Source organism: Centruroides sculpturatus, unplaced genomic scaffold, assembly GCF_000671375.1.
Source record: "Centruroides sculpturatus isolate CEXI.00-Female unplaced genomic scaffold, Cexi_2.0 scaffold1, whole genome shotgun sequence".
NCBI lineage: Eukaryota > Metazoa > Arthropoda > Arachnida > Scorpiones > Buthidae > Centruroides > Centruroides sculpturatus.
Window position 1 is genome coordinate 697529 of NW_019384326.1, and position 24989 is coordinate 722517.

Consider the following 24989-nt stretch of genomic DNA (forward strand, 5'->3'; position numbering starts at 1 on the left):
CCAAAAATAATTTTAAAAAATGCAAAAAATCACATGACTTCCGGTCCAGACCGGAAGTTCTTGTATAGCTACGAACCTAACTTGGATGGCTACGAACCTAAGTTTCCCGTATCTGGTCTCGATTTTCACGTATCTAATTCCGTTCTCGAGATTAAGGAAGGACGAACGGACAGACGAACAGACGGCCGACAGTGGGAATTTGAAAATTGCAACCCAAAACTAAATTTTTAAGTGGGAGGGGAAACTGTGTTTCTTCTCTAATTTTCTCTTTCATTTTCTTCGTGTGTGTCAATTTTCGCTGTTTACTTGATGTTTTTTTATTTTTGCTATTTTTAAAAATGTTTTTTAATGATTTTAATGGGGGAATTTACTTTTTAAAATGTCATTTTATAGCAGAGTAAACAGTTCGAAAATTCCTATTTATCAATTTCTAATTGTTAATATGAAATTGGCGACTTTTTAGGGGAATTGCAGACAGCAAATTAAAAAGTTGTGTTTTTGATTTACATACAAGTGCTGAGTGAGTGTACCTCAATTGGAATTGAAGACTTTTTTTAGATGAATTGGGGAGTTTTGAGTGAAACTGAACATGTTTTGCAGAGGAATTGGGGAGTTTCGAGTGAAACTGAACATGTTTTGCAGAGGAATTGGGAGTTTCTAATGAAACTGAACATGTTTTGCAGAGGAATTGGGGAGTTTCGAGTGAAACTGAACATGTTTTGCAGAGGAATTGGGAGTTTCTAATGAAACTGACATGTTTTGCNTATATGTATATATATAAATTAATTACACGAATAAAAATATTGAATATAAACATAATAATAATCTTTGAAAAATAAACATAGGAATATACAAAAATGCATAAATTTCTTAAATATTTTTTGTATTTTTTTAATATAACAAACATTGAAACATCAACAAATGCTTTTTTTTTGTTTTTTTTGTTTTGTTAATAATATTTGAATATTCTAAAATAATACTTTGGCAGTGTTGGTGGTTATTATCATTTGAAACAATAAGTTATATTTGACTAACATTTCAGTCTTGATCATTTTCAAGACTGTTTAGATCTCATTTTTAGGGGTTTAAACAATTTTATAATTACAAATAATTCAAATTTTTATCATGTAACATTTTTTTTTTCTTAAAGATACAAATAACAATCAATAAAAAATGTTTTTCTTCGTTTGCACGAAGCTTTTAGATTCCATACGACTAAAAAACCATGCACGAATTTGAAACTAGAATGCAGATGTTAATCAATAAAGTGTTCATTAAAGTTGCCCATTGTAATTATAAAATTGTAACATCTAAAATTCTCTAACAACACAGGAACATATAAAATTACAGACTGTACAGGGTGTCCAAAAAGTTACTATGCAGTGAGAAATTTATAACGATGTTGAAGCTATACGTAAGATATTGCTATGAGACCTTACATTGTCTGTTTGGTACCAGTCCACCAGCTGACTGTATTGTATACAATTTACAGGTTTGGTATGCAATGTCACATGTATAACTTTAATATTCTTACAAATTTCTCGCTGCATGGTAACTTTTCAGATGTCTTGTATATGACATTTTAATTAATATTTTACAATGTTGATTAATGTTACATTAAGGATCTGTAATGATGAGCAGTATGTCTTTAATAAATAATTATTTTAGTTAAAAATAAATTTTTAAAAACAAATATAATGTTAAGACACATTGTATGATATATACATATATAGTTGCTTTAAATATATAAAACTCCATAACATCAGTAACATGAACAAATAAACAATTTGTACATTGATTAAAAATGAGTTTATACTTATATAGCATAAGTTTATATGGCGTAACTTTGTATATAACTTGCAGATTCATAAATAAATCTGACATAACAGAGGGAAGTTATGGGGATCGGTCAATGAATGACCTTCCCTCGAAGATTTTTATATTTTTGGACTCGAGAGACCTTGAAACATCCAGAAATCCAAAAAATTTTGGGCTTTTTTGTATCTATGGATATCAGTGTGTATGTGGGAAACATGACTTTGTTCACCCTCTTTGAAGCTTAATAACTCCTGTGTCTTTTGTCGAAAATTTCTGAAATTTTGCAGGGAGACCTGTGTACTAGAAAAATCGATGCTATCAGATTTTGGTGGTTAAAGATCGAGGAGGTGAGGAGATAGAGGGGGGTAACGTGTCCTATCTCGAGTAGGGTAGGACTTAATGACGATTTTACTCGTTACTAGCATTTATAATTATTTTAAAAATAAAACCCATCTGTACCCTGAAAATTAAGCTTTTTGCCATTTTATAATAATTAATAATGTAAAAAAAATTTAATTAAAAAATCTCGTAACAGATGGCGCCTGATACAATTTTTACTTTTTTGCTGGGAAAGTTACACAACTCAATGCTGGAATTTTTTTTAACAGAAAATGAGCTTTTTCTGCTCAACAAAAACACGACACGTGAACGAAATTGACAAATTTATCTAAAAAACGTATGACACGTGAGTCAAATCGACAATTTTTAATTGTCGATTTGTCTCACGTGTCAGAAAAATGTATATAATTAGAAATTTAAAAAAGAAATTGATGATAGATATTGAGTGCAATCAATTACGGAAAATTTCAAAAAAAGTATTGACAAGTTAGCGACAGTTTTTTCACAATAAATCAATTATTTTACGTATTTTTTTTACGTGTATTTTTCTTCACTCACTCTCTCATTTTGACTTCACTTCCCTTGATTTGAGAGACATAAGTCTAGGAAAAATAAATAAAATTAATGACAAACAAAGAAAAATCGATAGAAAACTGTTTCTTTTGTTTTGTCTTTTACTCAGAACTTCAAAAATAATCTGAATTTTATCATTTCTTTTATCATACGAACTTTTTAAAAACTAGATACACCTAAATTGGCTAGAGATTCTAAGTAAATTTAGACGCATAAATATGAAATATCTCATTAATTTTAGATATTAACATAAAAACTGTACAATTGGAGGTGTAATTTAACGTGTTAGATCAATATTTAAAATTGATATATTATAGAATTAATTTATTATTATAAAATAAGGTTTTAAATGCCTATTATTACGAAGAAATCTCTCCATTGACGTATAATTTTCTCTTTATTGATTTGGTTGAGGTTTGTTTCCGTACAACACCTTTCTAAGTACAGGATAAATTTTTCCGAATTGACTCTCATATACATAAAAGTAATATAGAGCATAATTTTATGCTATATATTATTTGTTAATATAAAGTATTTAAATAAAAAAATATTGATTATACATGAATTTACATGTTAAAATCACCTTTTAAAGTTGACATGGAGGAAAATTATATATATATATATATATATATTTAGTTGGAAATTCTAAATTTTCTCACCATTAATTTGCATGCACTACATGAAGCTACTTATAAAATCGTTCCAGTTTCGTTGAATAACTTCATTCAAGGTGTTTAAAAATAATTTTTTCCTTAAAGTTTAAAGACTATAACTCTTTTCAAATAGAGTAAATGATGCGTCATTTTCTTAAAGAATAATAAAAAATATATATATATAAAACATCCTCTATTCTTAAGCTATTTATAAGGAATAATTTATAGATAAGATTTAAATTCTTTAGCTTATAAATACTTCATATAACTTAAATGACTTTGTATAGGGAAAGGGGAATAAAAAAACAACTTTCAGCAGTACATCAGATAATTACTTGACATTTTATTACGTAAATTAAAAAATTAATAATTGAATTTATATCTAACTTATTAACTTTTTAATTTGGAAATGTTTTTATCAAAAATACTCTTGAGAAAATGAAGTTTTTAGATAATTGCAGTTGCATTCAGATAAGCTTATCTCATAAATGGTATGCCAGCAATTTTCCAATATTTAAGAAAGAAATTGATACTTAAAAGGTGCTTACCTTTAAAAATAACAGAATAAACTTCATTCCAAATGTTTATATTTTATTTATATATATGTATATATATAAATTAATTACACGAATAAAAATATTGAATATAAACATAATAATAATCTTTGAAAAATAAACATAGGAATATACAAAAATGCATAAATTTCTTAAATATTTTTTGTATTTTTTTAATATAACAAACATTGAAACATCAACAAATGCTTTTTTTTTGTTTTTTTTGTTTTGTTAATAATATTTGAATATTCTAAAATAATACTTTGGCAGTGTTGGTGGTTATTATCATTTGAAACAATAAGTTATATTTGACTAACATTTCAGTCTTGATCATTTTCAAGACTGTTTAGATCTCATTTTTAGGGGTTTAAACAATTTTATAATTACAAATAATTCAAATTTTTATCATGTAACATTTTTTTTTTCTTAAAGATACAAATAACAATCAATAAAAAATGTTTTTCTTCGTTTGCACGAAGCTTTTAGATTCCATACGACTAAAAAACCATGCACGAATTTGAAACTAGAATGCAGATGTTAATCAATAAAGTGTTCATTAAAGTTGCCCATTGTAATTATAAAATTGTAACATCTAAAATTCTCTAACAACACAGGAACATATAAAATTACAGACTGTACAGGGTGTCCAAAAAGTTACTATGCAGTGAGAAATTTATAACGATGTTGAAGCTATACGTAAGATATTGCTATGAGACCTTACATTGTCTGTTTGGTACCAGTCCACCAGCTGACTGTATTGTATACAATTTACAGGTTTGGTATGCAATGTCACATGTATAACTTTAATATTCTTACAAATTTCTCGCTGCATGGTAACTTTTCAGATGTCTTGTATATGACATTTTAATTAATATTTTACAATGTTGATTAATGTTACATTAAGGATCTGTAATGATGAGCAGTATGTCTTTAATAAATAATTATTTTAGTTAAAAATAAATTTTTAAAAACAAATATAATGTTAAGACACATTGTATGATATATACATATATAGTTGCTTTAAATATATAAAACTCCATAACATCAGTAACATGAACAAATAAACAATTTGTACATTGATTAAAAATGAGTTTATACTTATATAGCATAAGTTTATATGGCGTAACTTTGTATATAACTTGCAGATTCATAAATAAATCTGACCAAATTCAGGTACCATAGATAACAAAGCTGAACTGATGGAAACCAGAAGAATAATTTGATTATTTACAATCTTTGACTTAGTAGAATACACTCAAAATATAAAACATTGCTTTTAAAATAATTTAAAAATTTGATTCTTGTTCTTTAGATTGATATGAAAGTTTCATATAGCTCAGAATAGGTTGTTGCTCTGTATGATATTTCTTTGGAACACTAATACTTTTTAATAATCAAAATAATTTATGATTACTTTACATTTATTTACATTTTGAACCGTGTGGCATATATTACTCTGTATAGTACAATTCATCGCTGCTACCATCGCTGGCAGAATCCGGATGCTCTTTTTTAATGTGGTTTTTTAGACGTCTACGCTGTTTAAACATCTTTCCACAAAAACTACAGTCGTGACTCTTGTTTGCACGACTTTTGTCCACTTTTTCTCTGCTGTGAATTCTTTTGTGGATCTGTAATTTGACATTACTCGAAAACCTCTTATTGCAAAAGTCACAAATATATGATTTAATCTTACTGTGAATTTTACGATGTGTTTGTAGTCTACTATTATTTACAAAAGTCTTGTGACACATGTCGCAAACGTATGACTTCTCTCCTATGTGTGACTGTTCGTGACTCTTCAAATCTTCTTCCGATGAACACTTTTTACCACAGAAATCACAGTTTAGAGGTGTTTCACCAGTATGAGTCTTTTGATGGTTTAACAACTTGCTATTATTAATGAAACCTTTTCCGCAGGATTCGCATATGTGAGGCCTGTTTCCAGTGTGTATTCTTTGGTGTGTTTGCAAATCACAGCTCCTCCTAAATGCCTTGCCACAAGAATCACAGATGTATGGTTTTTCGCCGGTATGAATCCTTAGATGCGTCTTCAGATCGGTACTGGTCATATACACCTTCCCACATATGTCACACAAAAATGGCATTTCACCTGTATGAATTCTTGAATGTATTTTAAGTTTACTCCCATTGATAAATGACTTCTGGCACAAGCTACAAACATATGGTCTTTCTCCAGTGTGAACCCTTTGATGGGTCTGCAAGCAATAATTTCTTTGAAATCCTTTGCCGCAGATTTCACAAATGAAAGGTTTCTCGCCGGTATGAATTTTCAAATGAGCTTTTAAATCACTGTTTCTGATACACGTTTTCCCACAAAAAGTACAAACATATGGAGTTATACCTGTATGAATTCTCGTATGTGTCTTTAATTTACTGCTCGTGATGAATGCCTTATCACATAAATTACAGAAGTACGGCTTCTCACCCGTATGAACAAAAATGTGTGTCTGTAAGTCACCTTTCCTCCTAAATCCTTTACTACAAAAGTTACAGATGAATGGCTTATCAGAATTATGTGTCTGTTTATGGAGTTTCAAACATTTAGCTGTAGAAAACTCTTTGTTACATATGTTACAATTATGAGCCCTGTGTGTATGATTTTTTAGATGAGCATTAAGTCTTTTTATAGTTACAAATTTCCTATCACACATATCACACATATATATCCTTTTTCTTGAATGAACTTTCCTTTGATGTATTTTGTACCCAGTGTATTTTGTAAACTCCTTACCGCAACAATTATATATAGTGTCGACCAGTTCTCCATTATCTCTTTCATTAATTAATAACTTATTCTCTTTCCTGGTATAAGATTTTACCGGTTTTTTACTATTTATATTATCGTTATCACACACATCTTCATTTTTTACATTACACATATCGTCCTCCTGTTCATCGGTATTTATATCAAGAGAACTGTCTTCGGTCAAAATACACTCGCACTTTATTTCAATGTTCTTATATTCTACACTGTCGGTCTTCAATTCAGCTATTTCGCACTTCGCAGCTTCCGGCAAAACATCATTAGGCTCGTCAGTTATTTTCCATCGAAATGCATCATCATCATCATCGTCGTCATCATTGCCATTGTTTAGTATGTGATAGTTTGGATGAATTTCTTCAACAAAAGCCATTCTTGCTAACTTTGACTTCATAAAAGCATGAAATTCTGTATAAAAGAGTTATAAAAATTTAAAGATTAAATTTTGTATAAAATGCTAGAAAATTTATTAAATTATAATTTTTAAACGAATGTATGATTGTTAGTATAAAGTATTTTAGTCAAACAATTTTACTTCAACCCAGCTCCACTGAAATTTACACAATTCACTAAGATTTACAATATAAATACATTAATAAAAATGCAATATACTAAGACAAACACCAATATAAATCCAACAGGAGCAAATAAACTGTCTTTCTGATATTAAAAGATGACATCAAAATAACAGATGTTTATTCCTATTAAATACAATAAGGATTTTAGGATTTTTCAGTAACCAGAATAAGTTAAAAATAATAGTAGTCTAATCTCAATAAAACTATATTCAGCTTAAATTTTAATTTGGTCTAATTTCTCTAATGTTTCTGGGTTGTAGAGATCCCTCAAGATACGTTTCTGGCACCAAAAGACATTAAGAAAATTATATACACACATATATAATTTCCTTATGTATATAATATATACAATATCTTCCAAAAAGAAGGCTACCATTTTATATTATTGTAATTATGTTAATTATTATCTGAGAACATTAAAACATACATAAAAACATTAAAAAGCTATCCAAGTTTCACGTTTGCCCATTACAATATCTCAATGTGTGTTGCGTCACATGACACACATCTGACTGATAGTCAAATTCTTCCTATACTCACTACAGCATATACATTGTCACTCTTCCCACAGCAGCCACAATTCTATAGCTCCTGCAGATTTCTCACATTGCACAAAAAAGAGGGGTTCTGACTTTGTGAACAGCTGAACACAAAATGCCTTTTGATTAAGTAAGGCAAATGGTATTATACACTTTAAGAAATATACAGGGTAAGTCAAAATTATGTGAACAATCTTAATTTTTAATTAAACATTATTAATGAAACATCTTAATTTTAATTTTGTTTTCTATTCTGATTGGTCATGACAGACCATTGTTATGGCCTCCCCAATATCCGGTGTTCTGGCACTAAATTGTACTGTTGAATGTTGGTTTGAGTTCATTAATCGTGCTGGTGGTCAGGTTGAGACTCTGTATAACGCAAACTTTGAGTAAATGCTTTCTCTCAAATAGTGTTCACATAATTTTGACTCACCGAAGATTGTTCACATAATTTTGAATCATCCTGTATATTTCTTAAAGTATATAATACCGTTTGCCTTACTTAATCAAAAGGCATTTTGTGTTATTTTTTTAACTCTCAATTCTATAGGTACTAAGAGGTCTTTTCATGCCCATAAGCATTCAGACAGACTCAGAATGGAAAGTTAGGATGATGAAGAATAAGGTAATACATCAAACCATAGATAAAAATTTGAGGATCCAATCCAGATGCTGTATCATGGAAAGTGGCAGGCTGATACAATCACAAATATCCAACCCTATGATCATTATAAACTTTATCAGATGACGACTAGTTTACACACGTTATTTTAATAATAATATATATCATTAAATATAATATATTTACTGCTAAATATTACATTAATGTTTGATACATTTGTGATAATCTATATGGTATCTTCAATATCATAATTTATCTAATGTATTTTTGAAAAAAAAATGATAATTTCAATAAAGTTTTGCTTGCAAGCTGATAATTTTAATCATATTTTAATATCAATAGATATAAATTTCAAATGTACAGAAAACATTTCAATAGCAACAATTACGACTGTAAAATTCTATGATTAAAAATTAAGATATTAAGTACCGTAATAAAATAAACAAGCTATAATCAATTAATAATGATATTCTTTAATAATACTATCACCCGTTTAACTATCATTAAAATAAATTGTAATTCATTGATTCCATTTACAATCATTTTAATGAAACGCTTTAATATCATTAACCAGCAGAAAGATTGAGTCATTATAAACACATGTTGTTTCTCATATTCTTTCGAGAAAACGCTTGGATAATTTGTTAAAGTATATTTAATTATAGATTCGTAACAAGAGATTTTGTGTAGCTAAATAAGTATTGCTATAGACGACAACAAAAACATAAATGCTAATTTAAATGTTTTGTTAACATAATTTAATTCATTAGAATATTTTTTAATAAACTTAATAATACTGATGCATAAATTGTAAAAATATTAAATAAAAAAGATAAGTTCTTTCATCTTTAATTTATCACTTAATATCATTTCAAACAATTAAAAGATTGTCAGTACATTGTTTGTTAAGTAGATTAATAAGTTTAAAAGTAATATTCTCTTTTTTATGACTATGTGGTAATTACTTTCTCATATAATTAAAATTGTCTAATAAGAAATGAATGATATTAAGCAAAAAAATGTGATATAATTTATGATAATTTCTCTATAACTATAGTCCGAACAGTGAAAGAGTAGACGTGAGTCAGCCTGAGCTGGCAAAGTCTACATCAGATGAAAGGGATGTCATAGGTCACATCACCTTCTATTTCCTTCATCTGCTCTTTTGCTGTTGGATTATATTAATAGCAATCTCATACACATGCACTTACTATATGATGAAACTTTCATGGTACTTATTGAATTGTAAGTCTACTGCATCCATCATATGATGATCCTCAGCTAACAACAGTTGGATGACAGAGCAGTTAATTAAGGTGGCAGCCTACTGCTCTGGAGGACCAGGATTGAATCTCAACAGTTTGAAAAAACCCAGGAATTTTTTGGCACTGATATGTCTGGATATGTTGAGTTTTGCCTTTGCTTGCTGAAGAGAGATCTTCTTTACTGCCATGGTGGAAAGAGTTTTAAAAACAAATCCTCAGCTAACAAAAGAATTGCAATAAAATCTGACTAAGACGGAGTCTGCAAGAGTAGGAATCTTAATGAAGACGGAAAATTTTTCAGTCCCAATATTTTCCATATACTGTATTAATATGAAGATCTGTCTGAAAACAGAATCTGACTAATGCAGAAACAGATATGGATGGATTAATCCCACAGCTAATATTAACTTGGATACAATGGAATACTTTTAGCTGAGGAAGAAGCATTAGCAAACTTTAATGTCATCCACATGACAGTATGAATTAGAGAAAAGAAATTCTAAGAAATGTTGTACAGTTCAATTGCATATAACCAGAAAAAATCCAGTTGTCCTTATGGCGACATGATCAAACTACTGTCTTAGGTTGATGCATTAAAATAATTACACTTGTTACAATTAACAACTTACTGCTGATAAGGCAAAAAAATGAAGACCTATTTCTTCTTAATGAATCCAGGGTTTCTCACTAGCAGTGAACAATGTCAATATGTTTAAACAACTAGCCAGTACATTTGTTAGCAAAATAATGCATTTTAGATGGAATACAGCAAAGGCAAATAGTGATGATAAACTTTTTGTAAAAAATAACAGTAAGTTTATGTACTTATAAAACAAATCATAGAACTATAAATGTACAGTACAATAATAACCTACAGAGATAACCCATAAATAAATAGGCACCCTAAATGTCGGCATATACATGAAACAATATTAACTCCAATAAATACATTGCCATATTGAAGATGGAATGCCAGCATCAGAAAGGCATTCCATCTTCAACTGTTGACTCTGAGGATGACCCAGTAATTGGCCCAAAAACATTTGCATTATTTAAATTTAACCAGTTAAATGTGCATTAATTAAGCTATAAAAAGAAATATTATATTAGAACATAATTACCAAAGATGATGCAAGTATCAATTCAGATAATTTAATACTTTATTCTTAGTTCAAGGACCTTAAGAAACAGAAGACAATTGCATTTTTGTGAGAAATACGAAAGGAATTTTAGGTTTTTTTTTCTCATTGCGTACGCTAAACCTCATTGACAAGGAGAACAGAAAGATCATTTACACAAGATGTAACTTAAGTCCGGTTGTGGTCTCATCTGGACTGCATTAACAACTCTAGATTTGAAAAAGAAAAAAAAAAAAAGTAACTTCTACATTATTTTGATGTGACATTTTGTAATTTCTTTATTATTAATTATATAATTGAAATAAATATTTCTAATAAGAAAGCTTTAATCATTAAACAAAAAATTTAATTTAATAGTATTTAAATATATTAAATAAAACTTAATTCTTGGAATTTTTAAATAAATTTATTTTCTTGCCACTCCATTTTTAAATTAATCTATTTTCAAGAAATGTCTCATATCATATCACGCACAAAATACTAAAGAATCAGCGTGTTATAAAGTTTTAGTACTTAATAATTTTCCATTACAAAAAGTACATGATAAATGATCAATCTGAAGAGAATTCTCACTAGACAATTCGTTATTTAATAATATCTAACTAAAATTTTAAAATTTTACAAATACAGATACACCAGGTTTCCTGGCATCTTTATGTTAGGATTCTGTAGAGTTCTATTTATTGTTTTTTAATGTAATGCAAAAATTGTAAGTTGAGTTCAAGAACGTTGTCTTGTGATGGAATTCGAGAATGGAGTAAAATTTGAAGACAATTGGAATCGAAACAATTGAAAAGTTCTGGTAAAGAACATAAGTGGAGACTTTCCTTCCAGAAACAATTGTTATTTGTGACTTGTAGTCATATTATATGGAAAATAAACATTTGTTTATTGTTTTTATAAAAATAATTGTAGAGATTCGTCCAAAGAACCTGTTGACATTCTTCGGAACTGGAGGAAGTTGACCGGAAGAAGAACATGAGAACATTAACTGGCGCAGTCGGCAGGATTGAAGGACATAAATTTTTCAGTACATGATTGAAAATTTACCAGAATTTGAGTCTAAAAACTTTGATGAAGTTGAAATCATCCATAGAGCTCGGCATTTCAGAAAACTGAGGAAAACAGAAAATATTCAAAACAGCTAGAGACTGGGTGAATCAATATAATTTTTATTTTAAGCTTAAGGATATCAATGAAAGTGTAGAATTCGAAGTTCGAGGTGGCATAGATACCTTAGAACAAAAGAGCCAGAATGATGGTTATTTGGAATCCTTGGAAACTGAGGAGGTGAAAGGAAATACACAGGGCACATCATAGAAGAGAACAGTAATGAATACTAGTTAAAGAAAGTTGAACTAAAAATTAAGTTATAACAGATAAAAGTGGAAATGGAGATGAAAAGAATAGAAACTGTTAGCAATTGAATGCCTTAAATTCAAAAGAACAATCTTTACAAATGGTCAGACTGGTAATATGGACTATTCTACTCTAGTGAATGAGATCAACAAATGCCTTAAAAGAACGAAATCAGTTATTTCTCATATGCTGGAGGAAAATGTAGAACTGCCATCCTGGTTTTCAAACTTGTAGAGATTTTTAAGAAGACTTTCAAAGTAGCAGAAGAGTTAAGGACAAAGGTGACACTCCTATTTCTTACAGGAAAGTGCCAATGTGCTGTCCTATGCCTTCTGGAAGAATTGAGAAATGATTGTGTGCAGCTAAAGTTAGTAGTGCTAGAAAAGGTAAGGTTATTGCCTACAGAATAGAAGAAACAGTTCATGAAAGCAGAAAGATCATGTTGAAAAATGGTGACAGTTTGCCAACAGATTACAAGATTTATTTAGATATTATGCAGGAATGATTTAACTAAAATTAAAATTAACATGAAATACAGTACTTTTAATTGTGATTGTCAATTAATTGCTGATTGAGGATAAATTACCGATTGCTTTAATAAACATATTTCTCTTAGTAACAAAAAACAATAATATACCTTTGTTAACTTTTGGAACCTAATCCTGTTTTGCATTAGTCCTTTGTTTCGTACAGCATGGATTTGCATAATAGGGCACTTTTTCGGAACTTAACTACTGTGTTATATGAGGGATACTTATGCTTTCGAAGCATTAGTTGACATTGTTGTGGACCATTTTCTGCAGAGGTTAGATCTACTGATAAGAAAATACGTCTTCCTATGAGAAGGAGATGGATGGTTACCTTCATTAAGTTTAACTAAGTTCTCAAAAAAATCTGAAGAAGCAAGCCAACAGTCAGATTATAATAATCGTCCACCAAAATCAAAGGATCTAAAGAATAAAATCAAACTGGGTCAACATCATTTAAAGACAAGAAGAAGAACATAAACATCCCAAAAGGGCATGTTTTCGTAATAAATCTGTAAAGCATTTTGGTTATAGATTGTTGTCAGATCCCACATTCTGAACATTAATCATATGAACTGAGATAGAATGATTCTGGAGTCATCCAAGCATGGAAGATCTCAAATAGGAGATAGAATGATGGAAAGAATATCAGTCAGTTAGAAAATCAAGGTTGTTGGTGTCTACACATAAAGCTATGTTGACCATCTGAAAAAAATATGGATGGTTCAGTATTTAATGTCCTGCTTACTCTCTTGGATAATAATATGTCTAAAGAAAATCCAGTCATGATAAGTAATGCCATTACTATGGACTTGGATGAGGATGTTGACACCTTATTAACCTAAAGAGTACGAAATACTAAAAAGGAAGTTGGTTAATAACAAAATACTGACTTTTACTGACAATGTTGAATAGCATTATTCATTGTAAATGATAAATATCAACTTTCTGGACAGCAATTTTGAAATTGCTGGCCTGTAAATTCCAAGCTGTGTGTCCATCTGTCTTTCTTTAATCTCGAGAACAGTGTTAGATAGATGAAAGTCAAATCCAGATATGAAAGGCTTAGGGTCAGGAAGTCCCTATTAAATGTATACAAACTTCCAGTCTAGACTGAAAGTCACATGAATTCAATTCAAAAATTTTCCATGAATGGAGTTAATAGATGACCAGCATGACTCTGTTGTTATCAGGAAAAGTATGATGTACAGGGGCAAGGCACTACTAATTTGAGACAGAAAATGTATATTTTAAATTAAATAAATTAATTAAGAATATAATTAAAAATTGCAGCCTGGCATTGTGACGATGTCACAATAAATGATTGCTAGTTACTTTCTTTTAACAAAAATATTTTTCTAGCTGTAAGAAGACTGCACTAGAGCAGGTATTAAAAATTCTGAGGGATCGTAGCTCTTTGGAACAGAATGTCATTATGTGACATTCTGTTCCATAGAGTTGCATAGGATCTGTTCAATGTATTAGGTAATTGCTGTCTGAACCTCCTCCAGAGGGATTGATGCTATTATATTTTGGTGGTTAATGGTCATTTGTTATATCTTTCTTATATATATATCTAGAATTCAAATTTCAGTAGTATTTCCCTGAAAACAGAAAGAAACTACTCTAAATTTTTAATTTATAATGTTTCATATAATTTAATAGTAAAATGCAGCTATCAATTTTACAGATAACAGTTAAACTTTTATAGGTTAGGCTAAAACAAACAATATGTAATAAATCTGTAGTATTTCCAAGATTAAGAATGGAGGTGACGATCTTGAATGTGTATCACTCTGCTGCGATAGCTAAGAAATGGAAAGTCTTCAAGCTACAATATTTGATTTTACAGTGGTAATCCATAGGTTTGCAATTTGAAAATTGCAGCCCACAGTTATAATATAAGAATTCTCAGGAATATAAAATACATGGTGTACTGTACATAAAAGTAGTTTATAAATGAATAATACAGGGTGGTTATAATTAAAGTTGCACTACTCAGACCTATCTAGAGTCCATTCTCGTGGATGTATTTTGATGAAGCTTGGTATCTATGTTATATGGACAATGGGGAAAAGGAAAATGCAAAAAAAATATTTAGTTTGAATTTTTACCACTAGGTGAAAAAATGGTGCATGAAGAACAAGAAACACAAAATGGAAACACGCAAAAGGTTTTTATTCACAACATTTGTTCAATGTGCAATCCATTTGCATCAATTACATGTTCAAAACACCTTACGCATCAAAATACGTCCACAAGAAAGGGCTCTAGACAGGTCTGAGTAGCACAACTTTAATTATAACCACCCTGTACATGTGTATTATTAACATATAGGAATAGACTTATATTTGTTTGATACATTAACTTACAAATTATTTTTGTATTCAGTCCACTTCAACATGTGCACCTCTGGTGGCATAAATGATGTTTAATTGGCTAACCAGTATGCCAGCTCCATCCATACTCAATGTAGCATTTCCCCATCTACAGTGGCAATGGTGTTGGCCTACCTCTGCCAATTTAATGATTTGAAAACATCTGGTTTGGGAATCTTCTCACAATCAAGATCCAAAATAGTAGTGTGTTGTCTTGTTGGAAAATGATTATAAGTTGAAGGTCTGCCAATTGTATCAGGTACCACTCTAGCATATCAAGGTAATTATGTGCATTAACTCTCATTTTGGCCAAACAAAAAGAGCCAATAATGTTAGCCATCAAACAGCTTTATGTCAAAAAAACTTTATGAGTTAATGCATCAAACAAATATCAGTTTTTCCTGCATGTTAATACAAATACATATTATTCATTTGTAAAGTTGTCAACTATCTTTATGTAGTATAATGTCAAAGAAACAGCCAAATTCTTTTATTCTTACAAGGCTAAATAATTACTAAGCAATTTAGTATGAGGCTAGCTTGGCCTCATGCTAAATTGTTAAATATAATAATTATAAATAAATTAATTAATTAAAATTAATCTTAGAATATTTGGAAGAAAAGATCAGCTCAGAGCAGGAGTCAAACCTGCAACTCCTGCTTACTGTGCATGCAATGACAAGTAACCACAACTTTTGTTGAATACAGTATACTCTTTATTATACAAAAAAACTGAAAAATGCAGCAAAAATTTATGGAGAACAACAACTTTCAGTTGTTATCTGATTCTAGACCAGAAATAATTTGAAATATAAATGCAAAAGCACTTAAATGCAGATAAAACAAGCATTTAACAATTAAAAAAATAAATATATATAAAAAATTAACAACAGAAAATTAAATTATATAAAAATATAGTAAATAATAAATAAGTTCAAAGTATAAGACTAAAGTTAAATCTGAAAATATTTGTTCATTAGAAACCTTTGCTGAATTTCAACTATTTTATTTATTTAAATACTTTCTATTATTATAATAAAAGAAAAATGTAATTCAAATTATAGTCTTTAATTTAATTACTTTTACAAGGGACTTAGTTTATATCTTTACATTACAACCTTATTTGATGATTTATTATGATAAATAATTAAATTATTTGTTACAATCATTTTAATTGCTGTATAATTTGTATTGCAATTAAAATATATAGTATATTTTTTTACTCTCAACTCACTACTGTCAACTGTTTCTATTATACTGTATTTAATTACATCATTATCATTATTATGCAAATTATACTTTATTACATTTTTTATTCTGTTTTCTCGCTTATTGTATTCCCGGAAGAAACATAAAAAGAAATAACGATAACTTAATGACATAAAACAGCATGAGGTAGTGAATAATATCAGTAATGCATACTAATTACATTGTAAATAACTAAACAATTCATTACAATATACAAAAGCATATAATCAAATTTTCATTTAAACTAATGCATAAAATTATAAATCAATATTAAATTATTTAGTGTACAGTAAAGATCACTGTTACTATACCATTAGTACTTTATGACTAACTGACTAGGTAAACAATCATTTATCTCCTTTAACTATATGAATAGTTGACTGTTTTAGGTTGAGTTGTGAGTTAAACTTACAATCCCTGTGTATATTACACTATATAATAATCAGAATACTCACAAAAATATCATATATGTGTTAGTAGTATGTACTAAGGATGTGACTATGCAGACGCAAGCAAGCAAGAATGTGAGGCAAGAAGAGGTGATGACGTTTTACACTCTCTGTTTCTTGCTCTCATCTGTGTGGTCGTAATAAATGAGAGCTAGAAACAGAGAGCATAAAACATTATCACCTCTTCTCACCTCACTCTCTCAATTGCTTGCATCTACATAGTCACACCCAAGTCTATAAAAAGAAACTGTATAAAGTATATGGGAGCCACAATAAAGGTCTAAAAGATTGGAATGGAGTTTGCAAGGCACAGTTTGGCCATCATGGTCATATATTGTCAATAATACTCTTAATGTTACACAAGCTATCCAGATAGTGTTTTAAGATTATTTTCTCAAAATTTTTGAACACAAATGTGTAAGCATTGTCAAAAATAAATCAATAGCAAAATTTTATAATTCTAAATTCAAGCTGAAAGGATAATTCATATAATGTTAAACAGTTTTTTTTAATACTTAAAGACAATTGTTACCAATAAAGTAACAAAAGAATAAGAACAGGACAGTTAAATTTTATAAATCAAAATAATGAATTGACAACTTTATCATGTGTTTCTTCTGAGGAGTTTGATATTTTTTGAACATTATTTGATGTGAAAGCATCCATACAGAAACAGTGGAGAGAGTTAAGTATTTTGCATCTTAAATTAATTAAGAGAGAGCTGCAATTGATGTTCCCTTTCTTCCTTTGCAGTCTACCCTTGACTTATGATGGGGTTATGTTCTGAAAAACAGAACATAAGTGAAAAATAAATACTGTAAATAAAAAAGGCTATATGCAAGGTTATACATTGCATATTAGATTGTAAAGTATACAGAATAAGGAAACAAAGAATGAATGAAACAAAAGAAAATGTACAAAAGTATATTATAATAATATTACATACATTCTCATAATCTTTCAAATAGTGTCACATCCACCAGAAAAGTATGCAATAAAATTTTATTAAAATATCCTAGAAAAAAAAATTAAAGGAGATGATGGAATATTAGTTGCTGAATGAAGGAGATGCTATGGTGACAGTGCTAACAATATCTTTTTCTTCTGAAGCATGCTTCCAGACTAGGGATGCTATAAGGCGTGAGCTGCTTGAATTCAATTTTTAACAGTTTTCACTGTTGATGGCCAATGCGAGGACAGTTTTCCATTCTCTCGTGTTGGCCATTGTATGCACAAAATATGGTATGTCAAAACATTGTAATTCAAGGAGCATCTGTATATCGATTAGTTTTGACGTCTTTTGTCACCATGCTCAAAAGCTTACTTATTAATGCGAATATAATGTAATTATAATACATAGTCTCAGAATTCTGTTATAAGAAAGTTTAACAAATAAACTGATAAATCAAATGATTGACATTGACAATCTTGTTCAATTTATGAGATGTATTCCATTAATTTACTAAAGTTACTATTTTAATTAGGACATATTATTCCAAAGTGCATCTTATCCATTTTCACTTAATTTTCAGTATTCATTAAAATCTTTTAAAGCTTAATACTAACATTTATTTATAAACCAACATTTAGAATGGATATAATATGAGATATTAGCCAACAGAATTATAATTTCAACAAAGAATTGAGAAGATATTGATATTAATAAGATGGATGGGTTTGAAATAATTTAAAATGTGAATAAAACACAGTTTAAAATAAAATTTAATATTCTACATTAAATTTTATGCTGTAAGCCTGCTTTTAATGATAAAAACACTTTATTATATAGTTCTTTACATTAGCAATTGGATAGCACAGTTTGGAATGATGCACCTCAATTGCAACAAAATTCTGTTACTTTTCAGAGCACTGCATATAAATTTCCAGTTAAAAATATTCTCTTAAAATATACTTTAGCTTACATGTACAAGAACGTTTAATTTAATTTATAATCTCTAATAAAAGCTTTTAGTAAACAGCATTTGAATAAAACACAATTGCAAATGAGCTTTTTTTTATTTGGCAGCAATTTAAAAAAATTGTAGACCTATAAATTCCCACTGTTGTCCTTCCATCTGTCTTTCCTTAATCTTGAGAATGGAGTTAAATAAAAGACGAGATCAGATATGAAAACCTTATGGGCAGGAGACCCCAATTAACTATATACAAACTTCTATAACAATCCGAAAGTCAAATTATTTCAATTCAAAACCTACCTCTGAAAGCAGTTAATAGATGACTGGCACGACTCCATTGCTAATGGAAAAGTATGACGTACGGAGGCAAGACACTACAGTACTAATCTGAGGTATTTTAAATGAAATAAATTAAAAATATGATTAAAAATTCAAGTCTGGCATTATGACCATGTCACATTAAATAATTGCTCGTTATTATGTAAGTTGCTATAATATTTGAAGTATATATAAAATCACAATCAAATACTTTTAATATTTGATTGTGAATCTGAAGTATGTCAGAAAAATATATAATTTCTTTAATATGCTTCATTCATTCTGAAAAATAATAAATCATGAGAAATTTTCCCTTTAATAAAAGAAAACAAAACAGTCACCGCCCTACATTTGAAAGAGATCCTCCAGAAAAAAGAATGAGTCCTCTCAACCATAAAATAGATAATAGTTGAAATATTATTAAGTTACAAGCATGTATAGTAATTTATAATGACACACAAAAAATTATAATATCCTCTATGATTTTCATTTTTGTCAAATATTAAATAGTCTACAAGAATACCTTCATTTAATGCAAGATTCACTGAGGTGCAGTTTATACTATATGTCAGGAAATTCAATATATTCAGTCACTGCTAGCCTAATACAAATAAAAGAGCTTCTAACTGTAGTTTTAAAAATAAATTTTAACAAAAAATGATATAAATGTCAATGATAAAAAGTTTATCAATATTATTTTAAATGTGTTATTAACTTATCAATTTGTTTTAATAAAAACTTGCATATGCTTAACAGAAGTGCAGTGAACATATAGATGTATTCAGTGATATATGTAGCCCTCTCTATTCTCAGGCCTCATAGAAGCTCTTGACAGCCTTGACTTTACTACACAGTGCTGGTGTCATTGTTCCCAATTGAAACTTAGAATTGGTAAATTGTTAGCAGCATAGAAATATCCCAAAAGCTGGAACTTTATATAGTACTAGCTGCAAGGACCCGCTTCGCAGGGTTTTTATTTGTGGGCAAAAAGTAACGATAGTGAAGATTAAGATAATTACATTATAGCCAATCTTACCCGTTTTCACAGAATGCAAGAATTAGGTTCCCCATTTCCAGACTAATTAGAGACCTGGTCCCGATTCTATTTCTGAACGCCTCCTGTTCACGTCAAGTCAAACGAACTATTTTCAACGTTTCTGGAACGTTTACAATCGTTCTATAATCGAATCAATGTTTGAATTAAATTTGAACAAATTCGAACAAAACATTCGAAATAGAAAACCACTTTCAACCACTTTCAGCCTCATATCTCCCGCACCCTTATAGCTATTGAGACGCAACCACCCCTATGCACGAATGGAGACTTGGGGCTACCACCACATACAAACACCATTCACGTGCGATGTGTAGTTTTGGCGGAAAAGTGAAATATAGGGACATACATGTCCATTTTTATATATATATATAGATATAGATTTAGTTTACGCTTACCATGCAACTTCCAGTGCATTAGGTATTTAATCACAAATATTTTCAGCCTTGTTCATAGGCCCACTTCAGGTGAAATAACAAGAGTTATAGTTCTATTGAGCTTTGAAATGTTCTAAACTATTCGAATATTCTGTTCTCTTACTATAACTTTTGTTATTTCACCCGAAGAGAGCCTCTGAACAGAGCCAAAAACTCAAAATACTGGAAGTTGGTTTTATGCTAGCGTAAACTAGTTTGATTAGCAGAACTCAGTCCAGCCAAATATTCCTCACTACCTACTTGCTACCATTTGGTGTTGTACAATTTGGTACATATTTTTAAAAGATTAGCTTCTGGCATAATCTTGAATAATGGTCTAAATCAGTGTTTCTCAATCTATTTCTCATCACAAACTGGTAAAATTATGGATAGTGGATCAGTAATATGCAACTATATGCTTATGTAGAGTTACTGTTTGTAATAAAATACACACAATAACTCTAGATTACTATTTAACTGTCACCTGTAGTCAACAGTCAAATATTTTTCTGTGGACCGGTGAAATTTTTTCATAGACTGGAGTGATATACACTGATGTAGATAAATAACAACATTTACACAAAGAGCATTAGAAAATGTAAAATCTGTTATCAGGAGCTTCATACAGAAAAGAAAAAGCAAATAATATACATAGAATGGTTCTTTATTAATAAAAAGCAATCAAACAATTTTATTTTCATTAGTAAAAATAATGCTAATTTATACAGGCAGGAACTACTATGGTCCTCTAAATTTTCTCTGGACTTGGGGAAAAATCTCCAGCTGTCTCATCCCTCTTATTGATTAGTGTGGATTCAATTAATGTAGTAATATTCTAAAAAACATTAACTGCACTATCTGAGGTATTTCAGTATATTTTTAATGATGTAACAATAATTATATTGCATGTATTAAAAAGTCCTTGTGTTTTTAAAACTGCAAAACCTTTGATTTTATTCAAGATAAAAATGATGTGTAAAATGCATTGGAAAAGTAATTTATTCTACCAATCTTACATAATTGTATTATAGAAATATACATGAAAATTCAAATTTTCTTTCTTTTCTGACTTACAGAGGATAAAAGACTTCCAAATTCTAAAACATTATGTTAATAATGAGATAAAATTAAAGTTAAAAAAAGGTAAAACAAACCAACTTTGCAGAGAAAAACACTTTAATTAATTAGATATGAAAATAAAATAAAAAAAATTTGAATTTTTGTGTATTTTTCTACAATACAATTATGTAAGATTGGAAAATTAATCTGACTCCATCGTTTTAAATAGTTTATTTTTGAATAATTTATTCTAGTTTCTACAGTATACAATTATAAAAGTATTAAGATTTAATGCAACTTTTGTTAGTAGTGATACAAAGCATAGTAAAATTTTGCAATTCTGTAAACATATTCATCCATTATGTTTCAGTTACTGCATTGACTTTGTGATTATGATATGATCATTTAAAAAAAATAAAGTTTTAAAAATAAATAATATTTTAAACATATCTCCAAGGAAAAAATTTAATGAGAACAAACTGATTGATTTATATTCACTAGACCAATGAAAATTAAAACAACTTAATTAGAATAAATTCAGTTATTATATTTATCCATAAAAACTAGAATAAATTATCTTTCTAGTGATTCATTCATTTTTATTTTGGATAGAACTTACATTATTGCAGTTTTAAAATGCACAAGACTTTGTGAACAGTACATGCATACAGATAAATTATATATATAAAACATTGTTTATTGTAAGAAAAAAAAACAGTAACTAACTATTAACTTTTAAACAATCATAGTCATGGATATAATATTAATAAAATGGTTTAAAATATTAAATAATGAATTACACTTGTAGTACTTTTGTATTTTCTTAACTCATTAAAGCATTAACAACAAATGAAGCTTGCAACAATTATCTAATCCAGTGCTATTCAAAGTAGTTGACCATGAACAGTATCTGTGCACAAAAATTTGAAGAAAATGTGATATAAAATAACACCACATTTTCAAATATATATAATATTGCCAGTTATGTCATAGTACTACAGTATACAGGATGTCTCAAAAATACATGGATTAACCTCAGGAATGAGTTCCTCAACTGTAGACAAAAATAGTTTATATCGACATCACATGTGGGAGATAAGACCCATTAATAACTCAGAAACCCAGACACACCTTTGTAAGGTGATGTGAAGAGTTATGTTTCACAGACAGACCCTCAAAACTCTGAAACCAAGCATTTCTGGACCCGTGTTGTTGATATAAATTATTTTTATTGTCCGTATATGAGTAACTCTTTCCTGAGGTTATGCAGTGTATTTTTTAGACACCCTGTAAATGCTCCTAATGAAAAGATCCTGTTATGTGAAACAATGATATTTGAATACAGTAATATGGCAAAAACATGGTATCAGACACTAGTAAAACCACTTCCAGGTCCACATCACCAGTTAGTTTGAGAATTGAGAAACATTGATATAATCAAAGCAGAATATTAATATTTTGATTTTGTGTAAGTTCAAATCTTTAATATCCAGAAAGTTCCTAGAGCAAATTAACATTTCCAGCTACTTTAATCAACTATCATCAAGCTAAACAGTCAAATCCTATAGATAATTAATGAATAACTGAAGTATCATCATCATAAGAATTAAATGTGTATTTGACAAATATTTACTAAAAGCGAGTGCAAATGTCATAAATTACCGGAATGTAATACTTTCAATATTATGGTAAAAAGTTCCAGAACATTGACAAAACTGGGCGTTAATCTGCAAAATTTTATTATTATTATTATTATGTCAGATTTGCTTAAGTAAATTTATAATTTTTGATTAATTTATATCCAATGTGCTTAAATACATTTAATTATTATTTACATAACATCTTGATTGGTAGAATTGCAGCTCTGAATGGGGGGTTGTGGTTCCAGATTTTAGACCCCCCTAGACACTAACTGATAGTGTCTAGGGGGCTCTGAAATCTGATATTGGGCCACTTATTTACTGCTGTGGTCCTGGTGTACACCTCTGAGGTCCAACCCCCTCATTCAGAGCTACATTTATAGCTCGAATTATAATTTATATACACAGACAAGAAAGCAGGTTGTTTCTACACGCATATAATAATTAAATGTGAAGTATACAGTAAAAATTTAATTCATTTCGTTATATATTCATGAAAATTTGAGTAATTCCACAAATTTTTTTGTATAATATGCTAACTTTTCGCTATATTTATGTATTTTATTCATATACCAGGTATTTTTTTTATTATAATTATAAAACGATGTTTAACAAAACACTAACCGACGTTTACTAATGAAAATCCACTTCGAACAGAATTTTCATGATGGCCACCATTTTGAAACGGTTTTTGTCCCCCTAGCGGATGACATTTAATTTAATGGAAAATTAAATTATTTTAAATTACAAATTTTTAACTTTAAAAATATAATATGAAATGTGCGACAAAAGTATTATAATATATAATATAAATATTTTTTATATTATGGTTGTATACTTTTATATGCGCGGTTGAAGAATTGTCCGGTTAAGTACTGTATAATGTTTCTATCACGAAGTTCGATTCTCATTCCGAAAACTTCCCTCCTTTCTTCTATGATGTAGTTATTTTTATTATAATTCTGAAAAAATTCTAAGAATAAATGGAAAGAAAAGCCCATGATTTGAATGAGAAGATTACTCAGAAGTGAATTACCGAAAATTGCAGATCGCACGACATGGAGTGCTGCGATTCGTCACAGTTTAATTAGTGTAATGTGCTCTATTGGGCTCATCATCCGGCCACTGATTGTCGGCCTGACCGAACCCATGACGAGCTTGATTAAAAGGTATTCTTCGAACATGCGATTGGCTTAATTAAACTTTTTGTGCCCATAAGGCGAAAAGAGTTTTTTTCTCACTCTTTTTGCTATGTGGGCACTAAGAAAATCTTTTTTAGCAAGCCAATTAGGGGTTCGGCCAGGTGGTGTGGGACGGGTTCAGACATATTCGGATGAACCATTTCTGAAAAATCTCTTATGTTATTCGATTCGTCCTGATTCGATTCTATGTACCTCAGTTCCATTTCAGTTCATTAACCAATGGGTGAAAAGAGTTAATATATATATACACACACACACATATCAAATTATATATACATCGAACGGAGTCAGATTGATTAAATGATCAATCACATCCTGCTCCTTGGTATCGCATGGAATTATTTTCGATTCTTTTTTAAGGTGGCAGATTTCAAAATGATTCAAAGAATAAATGTTTTTTAAATTGCCTCGAAAACTAATTATTAATTAAAGAAACTTTGAAAACGATGTACATAATTTGATCAAGGATGAAAGAATCTCAAATTTATAAATTAAAAATCATATATTTTCAGACTATATTATGTATTTATTTGAGGCACAATTGCGCTGCGCATT

The 24989-nt window shown here is 29.3% G+C and overlaps 1 protein-coding gene across 4 annotated transcripts; it reads right to left on the reverse strand.

Moving 5' to 3' along the window:
• Window positions 1-4078: 4078 nt before the first annotated feature.
• LOC111627689 (zinc finger protein OZF-like) lies at window positions 4079-24472 on the reverse strand. Of its 4 annotated transcripts, XM_023371322.1 has the most exons (4): window positions 23857-24472; window positions 19818-19944; window positions 10851-11077; window positions 4079-7130 (listed from the first exon to the last, which is right to left on the reverse strand). In XM_023371322.1, the coding sequence occupies exon 4, from the start codon at window positions 7114-7116 to the stop codon at window positions 5389-5391; it is 1728 nt and encodes a 575-aa protein (XP_023227090.1). In that variant the 5' UTR covers window positions 7117-7130; window positions 10851-11077; window positions 19818-19944; window positions 23857-24472; the 3' UTR covers window positions 4079-5388. The 4 variants fall into 4 exon arrangements, with proteins under 4 accessions (XP_023227090.1, XP_023227076.1, XP_023227081.1 ...); XM_023371308.1 differs by lacking the exon at window positions 19818-19944; XM_023371313.1 differs by lacking the exons at window positions 19818-19944; window positions 23857-24472 and adding an exon at window positions 12865-13917.
• Window positions 24473-24989: the final 517 nt, after the last annotated feature.